The sequence below is a fragment of the Limulus polyphemus genome, unplaced genomic scaffold (assembly GCF_000517525.1).
Source record: "Limulus polyphemus unplaced genomic scaffold, Limulus_polyphemus-2.1.2 Scaffold5725, whole genome shotgun sequence".
In the NCBI taxonomy this organism is placed as follows: Eukaryota; Metazoa; Arthropoda; class Merostomata; order Xiphosura; family Limulidae; genus Limulus; species Limulus polyphemus.
This window is the reverse complement of record NW_013671335.1, coordinates 15,332-22,897: the sequence shown is the minus strand read 5'-3', so window position 1 is coordinate 22,897 and position 7,566 is coordinate 15,332. Positions and strand designations below refer to the sequence as shown.

General features: G+C 32.0%; 1 protein-coding gene across 1 annotated transcript in view; it reads right to left on the bottom strand.

The window, feature by feature from the left end:
• The window catches only part of LOC106472910 (abnormal spindle-like microcephaly-associated protein homolog), a 37,516-nt gene that overhangs the window by 18,626 nt on the left and 11,324 nt on the right, over positions 1-7,566 (bottom strand). Inside the window, exons 9-14 of the mRNA XM_013933582.2 lie at positions 6,950-7,080; positions 4,935-5,110; positions 4,515-4,651; positions 3,661-3,743; positions 2,292-2,522; positions 1,402-1,597 (exon numbers count right to left, since the gene is read on the bottom strand). Of these exons, the coding sequence (XP_013789036.1) occupies positions 1,402-1,597; positions 2,292-2,522; positions 3,661-3,743; positions 4,515-4,651; positions 4,935-5,110; positions 6,950-7,080 (954 nt within the window). The remainder of the gene's footprint in view (positions 1-1,401; positions 1,598-2,291; positions 2,523-3,660; positions 3,744-4,514; positions 4,652-4,934; positions 5,111-6,949; positions 7,081-7,566) is intronic.

Genomic DNA, 7,566 nt, shown 5'->3' with positions numbered 1-7,566 from the left:
GTATAATAATTGAAATGTGACTGTATTTTACAAAATACTAGTCAACTAAAACACAGCCAAGACAGGTCATTTTGTAAAGGCTAGTTTTACATTATCGGATATGGTAACATAAGTGTACGTGCGCCTCGTCATTGTAACTTCTGTTTGATTAATGTTAGCCAGGTACGGCTGAAAGGTTAATATAATGAAAATAATAAATGTATAATTTTATGAGATTTAAGCCATTTAGACTAAACATTTGTGTTTGAGTTATAATTTGTAGTCATTATAGAATGAAAAAAACATAACTTATATTTATTTCTTAATCTTTTATGGTAGTTACAAGATCGGTCAAATCTTCCGAATTGGTACAGAGATTTGATAGGGAAAAATAATAAGTTTTTCGTTAAAAATGTTTGATAATTATCAGGAAGTTAAAGATTTCGCATGTGAAATTTGAAAATTTTCTGATGCATGAAAGTATTTTTTTTTATCTTAAAATCAAAATTACTTTGTATGTTGGATAGGCAACATTCGAAAATAAAAAAAAAGACACAAAAAAAAACATTACTTAAAACTTAACACAAAAGAATATCTGATATTTTGTGTACGAAAGCCTTGTAATGTTTAATGATAATCCACAAATTTCGTGAACATGCACTTACTAATTTAAAAGTTATAGCATAAAAACTATAACAAGCACAAAATGGTTACAAGGTTGTCGGTCCGTACTGAGAGAGTTAAACAAATGGTTAAAAGTAATTAATTTCTGTTGTCATTCCTAAATAGAATAATCCACACAAAAACTATAATTTATCAAGCTCAGTAACTAAGCTGTATTTGGGTCTTAAAAAATATTAAATTTCAATCTCACTAACGTCTTACCTTACCATTGGAATCAAGCACAAAAAATGAGTTTGCCACCCAAATATTTCAAAGAGGCTGAGAAAGCCACTATGGGAACATTCTGAGCTTTTGATTGGTTATACACATGTCATTCAATTGAAGAGGTGGGCAGAGCCACCTTGGTTGATTCAATAAATATATTAATATCTCAGAAAATAGAATTTATTATTTTATATTCTAGCTTATCAGTATTGGTCATTTGAGTATCTAATTCGTAAGAAACTATAGAATTTGTATTTGGATGTCACAAACTTCTAATTTGAACAAGTGCTGTTTTCAACATACCACGTGACACACTAAAATCGATATATTTAGGCGTTTTTTTTTTTATATTTGCTTTTAAATTCACAAATTAACTAATGTATAATACTAAAATTATAATTATAATCTACAATTTGATACCAAACTTAGATTTCTTCAAATATTGAAGGATTGAAACTTTCAAAAAGTTGATTAAAGTCCAGTGAAAATGAGTTCATGATACACTTTACTTCGGAACCATTCATCGTAACTCACCAGCCCCCATTGAAAATGTCCAATTCTCATCAAAGCTATCTTCTAAAGTAGTGCTGTCCTGTCCCTCCTGAACCTGCAGTATACTCTGCGATGTTTCCTGACGGATGTCTTTTTCCTGCAGTACATTAGGATGGTAATGATGTATCAGGTAGCACAAGGCTCTTCCATCGCTGAATGATACCGTAAAGTTCTCCACCTGAGATTCAGAGAAAGTAGGACAGATTTTCAAAAATGAGGTCTACACTAAAAGTAAAGTCAACTGAGGTACTATTTTTTTACACCTGAGCTCTTAAAGGAAAATTTAAATCTCACCCAGGAGTGCTTTAAAATGTTTTTTTATGCTTGTTTGTTGTTAAATGCACAATAACTATCATTGCTGTGTCCACTGTGTGGGTATCAAAATCTAATTTTTAGTAGTATAAGCCTGAAAGCTTGCCACTGAGCCTCTGTTCTTCTCTGGACCAAATCTGTTAGATATTACAGAATAACCACGCTAACTTATTTGCTATTTGGTCCACTCGTCCTCGCTTTACCGAAACATCAGAAAAGGACTTTCAATGCTTTGTAACTAAGTTCTAGATCACAAAAGACTTTAGACAAACTAAAAGGTGAAACTACTGGAAGTCAGAATAAGAAGAGAAGGCTAATGTACTTAGGAAGAACAAAGAATGTAAGAGATAAAAAAAAATTTGGACTAGTTTGTAGAATAGTAATAGTTTGTAAGAGGTTTTAGTTCTTATGCATAATGTTTTTGTTTTTTATTATTTATGACAATAAATACAACATTCTAATTACAAATTCATATGAAAATGTTACAGCATCTTGAATATAACAGATAACAACAACAATAAAAACTAGTTCTAAACTGTGTTCCAAATAATGCATTGTACCGGAATATTGTACTGCGTACAGACAGCTTGGCACCACTTCAAAAGGAAATCAAGGCTTTCATTTTCCATGTTAAAAACATTCTCATCATCATCTTTGGTTTGTGCTATTTTCTCAGTAACTTTCGATGGGTTCTGTAATCGAGCCAAAGCTAACTGGTTTCTCGTGCTTAGGCTTTTCTGATGATACAGTATTTCTTCTCTCATTTTTTCTTTTTTGATCAAACACTCAACCTATTAAAAACAAAAAAACGAACTAAAGTTCAATTAAGTAAAATTTACAAAAGTCTTTAAATGAAAAGATTATTATGATGTACAAAATATTAGATCCTTTGGAAAAATTATAATTTTTTTTGAGAATATACCACTAAATTTATTTTCAGCTAGTGGTATGAAGTTTAGAAAATGATGGAAATTTATCAGAAGTTTTTTGTTTTGCTTATACAGAATTTAACTGTTACTAAGTAAGAATAGAATTTGTTCCAGTCACATTTATGTCACGGATTTCAATACCTTTATATGCATTTTACTACCGATAAATTTTGGGATTTTTTTCAATGTCTTGTTGCAATAGACCATTTGCAATTCTCATAATATAAAAAAATTGCCTTTAAACAAGTGAAAAATAATTTATTGAAAGATTTGTACCGATTGATTCTATACTCAAGAGAGCTTAAATAGTGCCCACATGGGTTTAAAAAAGTATTAGTTACATCTACTAATAAATTTAAAAGAAATTTTAATTGTTTCCCAGAATATTTGTTAGTAACTGCTCATTTCTTTCTTGTACCACCTGTGAACGGTATCGACTCAGAGACTCTGGAAATCAGGGGAGTGATCTACCATCGGGGCTAAGAAAATTAACCCACTATCAACTGCTCGTATTTAACGACTCAAAGTACCTCATTCTTCCCCTTTAACAAACAAGGCCCACCACTGGGCCTCATCCTGGATTTTCTAGGACAACCTCAAGTCAGGCATGAGTTTTTCTGTGGTAACCTCTTTTCTTCATTTCCTCAAGTCTGGGTTAATCCCAAGATCAGGGAAGTAAGTGCTATACCAACTGAGCTAAAAGGTAAACCCACTATTTCTATGTTAATCACACTGACACTTTTAAACAATTCAAAGTACCTCATTTCTATGTACATTTTATGGCCTAAGCACCATATTTATGAGGCTTACTTACAATAACACAGGATTTTTAATACATATAGCATTACAGAAATAACACTGAGATCAAAAAAACAATCGCTATATCTTGACATTTCCTGGATTTGAAAAATGTAGCAAGTTTGCTTTTCTCTGTGACTGCATGATTAAACAAATTTAAGCCTAATTGTTTCGACACAAATAAACTAAAAATCTCACCCACCTGTGTTTTGAAAATGATCTGCCACAATAGTAAGAGCGTTTTTTCTCTATTTCCATCTATGATATCTCGGGAAGTGATGCTCTCTAAGGTATTTAGACCCAAAATGATATTATATCAATAACATACATAACAGAAATCCATGTATACACATAAGAAATCAGAAAAAACCTAATATTACCAATATCCAGAATAGTACTATACATTTTCACTCGGGTATATGTCTTAGCATTTATCATATTTTGTGTCCTATTTATATTCTTAAAAAATAATGCGTGTTAATTCAACAGTACTACTTGAAATAAGATGTTCATTATAGTATAAAATATCTTAGCAAAAAAAGAACAATATATTTTTGATAAACCAATCAAAAGTGTGCATACGTTCAAGAACATTGTTGGCAGAACTGCCATGTGCGAACAATGTTTTCTAGAATACACTCACACGAAAGTATTTCATAATTCTGCTCATTATTAGAATACATCCCGTAACTTAAAGTATAATGTTATGATCCAATATCACATTCAAATTAACCCATTAACAGTGGACGACGAATATTTTCGTCATACGCACATACATAACTATAACTATGCGAATGACGAAAATTACCGTTTTATTGTGATTGATGACAACTCAGTTTTATCTGTGAATCAGAAAACGGCAAGTCAACTGAGCTGCTCCTGCCGCAGTTAATGGGTTAACTGAGCATTTTGTATGACTGTTTTTTATTTTAAATCTCATCTTTATATTACACGTTAACAAACAAAACAAAATTCAATATCTTAACACTGCAGTAGGCTTTAGTTTAACAAAGCATCTTCCTCCTAAGAGAAAAGGACAGAAGAAGTTGATTTTACCATCAAGAATCATCCCAGAATCGGTGAGAGCTTGCAACCCCAATCCAACATTATAAATTTTCTGAAGCCTGCTGATTGCTGGAACTCTCACTTGATTAGACAGGGTCCACTGCTGAAGTAGGAGTTCGAGCACTCGTCTGGCAAAAGCATTGTCACGGTTTAATTAGAATGAGATAAAACAAAATTATGAAAACTAATACACTCTCCCAAACCTATGAAAGAACTGCTCTGGTTTATCAGTTACAGAACAACAACAAAAAAAACTGTAAACTTAACAACTAAGTAGTTTCTAGTGAAGAAAAGTCTAGTTAGAAGTAATTTTAACAAACAAGACTAAGTAAATACCCTATTATGTAATTTTTTTGTTTAATATTTTGGGAAATATTAACAGTCTTAAATGGCAGTATTAAAAAAACTTACACCAGTCTAAGACCGCATCTCAAATCGACAGCCAAATTGGTAACAGCAAAATCAAACTCTTCCAAAGCTCTTTGATGGTGGCTAACAGTGTAGCCTAAGTGTCTCAGGTGGCGTGTAACATCTCCTTCACCACTAAGATAATCTCGGGAAAAGCTGATAAGCAAATCTCGACTTGACTAACAGAAAAAACAACTGGGAATGAATAACGGTTACACAAAAAAAAGGGCAAGTCTACATTTTTAAGGTCAAATCAGTCAACGAATGTTCTCATAAATTGCCTTTAGGCCTTTATTAACAGTAGGTTTTATAACTGTGGGTAGCCATGCCATCAGAAAGGAAATATTTATCATAAAAAAAGAAAGTTTTTCTAACAGTCTTTAACCCTTTCAAGACCGAAGAGGTGCCCCTGATATCCAATCATTGTATTCCTTCTCGGTGGAAATACTAATTTCATGAAACTTGGTACAAAGAAGTTTCAGCCTAATACATTCATATGTAATTTTGTTAACTTTTTCTAGCCTTTACAAAATTTGGCATTTCTTTTGATATTTTATTTTGTTACTTACAGTAGCCACCACTTCCAAGTATAATTCAATAAATACCATAAAAACAGATTTATCGGTGACCTTGGATTTGACCTATCAAAATGGCATCAGGTCCATCTAGGTAAGAAAATTCTTGTTTGTGATCCCTTTATATATTTAGCAAATATACTCTTTTCAATAAATAATAAGTTAAATACAATAAACTTATCAGTAATAATGCTTGGAGATGGCTTGAATGGGTAATGAAGAAAAACTTTAATATAAGTTTAACATAACAGCAAAATGTACAGCGTTTCGACAAGGTTTTTGTCATCATCCGCACTTACTAAACCTAACTAAACTCACCTGACGTCTTAGAAGCAAATTTCTGTAGCTTTCAAACATAAAAACATTTTCAAGAATATCTAAAGAAACTATATAGAAAATTCCAGACCTATGATTTGTTCATAACTTCCCATCAAATTGCATTGTTCTTATCTTGCAGGATCTTGGTCTAGCTACTCTTCCACAAAATCAGAAATCAATTCTTACACCACTTTATTCACTCTAGACTGCTGTAAGTAGTTTATAAACATCTATATCTAATGGTATTTAAACTGTAGCTTTTTTTAAAAGCTGAGCTTCTTTAGTAGTTGTTCAGGTTGCATGCTTCAAGATGAAAAAAAGGGGGGATGGGTATGAAAGGATAGTAAGTAAAAAAAAAGTAAAAGAGAAGGAAAATCATGTAAGAAACAAACAGAATAATTATATTCTTAACAGATAAAAGCTTCTTAGCAAATATAAACCTATGCTTATGGTTTGGTTTATTTATTTGCGAGTTGAGCACCCTAATCACCTGGCCATGCTGAGTCTCCTGTGCTCATGGTTGGACAGGGAAATTAAAAAAAAAAGGAAAGTGAATTTTTTTTACAGGCATGGCTCCTTGGAACAGAGCGGATATGAAAATTTCAACAAATTTTGTATTTTTTCCTTTGTAAATAACATTACTTAAGTGTCACAAAAAGCCAAAATATCAATTCTAAAATATTTTTTGAGTTAAAGATTCTTGAAACAGAATTGTTATTTTTGCTGAAATTTTATATGCAGCTGTGAGCTCAACACTCAAAAGCTGCTCTGCAGTCTGGAAAGGGTTAAGTAACCTTTTAAATATTTAAACCAACTGATAGTGCTATCATTACATATATAGATGTGACTGGCTTATTAAACACTTCATTCTGATACTCTTACACTTGTATTAGACCAGTTCCTTTAAAAACATTTAGACTGGAACTTGTATTAACTTAAATGTCGAAATTATTTTTGTGATTTTTCACATACAAGTGACTAATGGCATTCAGTATTCATAGTAAAAACATCCATGAAAACGGAACAACCAAGAATATAATCCAGGGACATAAGAGCTATATAATCATTATTAATTTTATATTATTAAAACTGTTTTATTAGTCAAAATATAATATTCTATCAAACCTTAAATGGTGCATTTTTGCAGAAAAGGCAAGGGTCATGGTCAATGAGACGAGTAAGCTTTGCTTGGTCAAGAAAGTAAACCAAGAGTAAAAACTTTTTGAGAGTAAACTTTTTAAGTTCTTCCTCATAACCTGAAACCAAAAAGACAATTTTTTAATAGTAGCTTTAACATACAGTTTGATCTTTCATTAAATCTAAGAGTTGCACGCACACAATAAAAATAGTAACAGCTAAGATAACACTTTATTGGCAATTACAAAGCTACAAAATGGGCTATCTACACTTTGCCCATCATAGAACCATCTATACATGTTTGTTGGTTATATCTACATTAAGTAAATACAGGAGGGACCATCTATACATGTTTGTTGGTTATACCTCCAGTCAGTAAATACAGGAGGGTCCATCTATACATGTTTGTTGGTTATATCTCCAGTCAGTAAATACAAGAGGGATCATCTATACATGTTTGTTGGTTATACCTCCAGTCAGTAAATACAAGAGGGACCATCTATACATGTTTGTTGGTTATACCTCTTGTCAGTAAATACAGGAGGGACCATCTATACATGTTTGTTGGTTATACCTCTTGTCAGGAAATACAGGAGGGACCATCT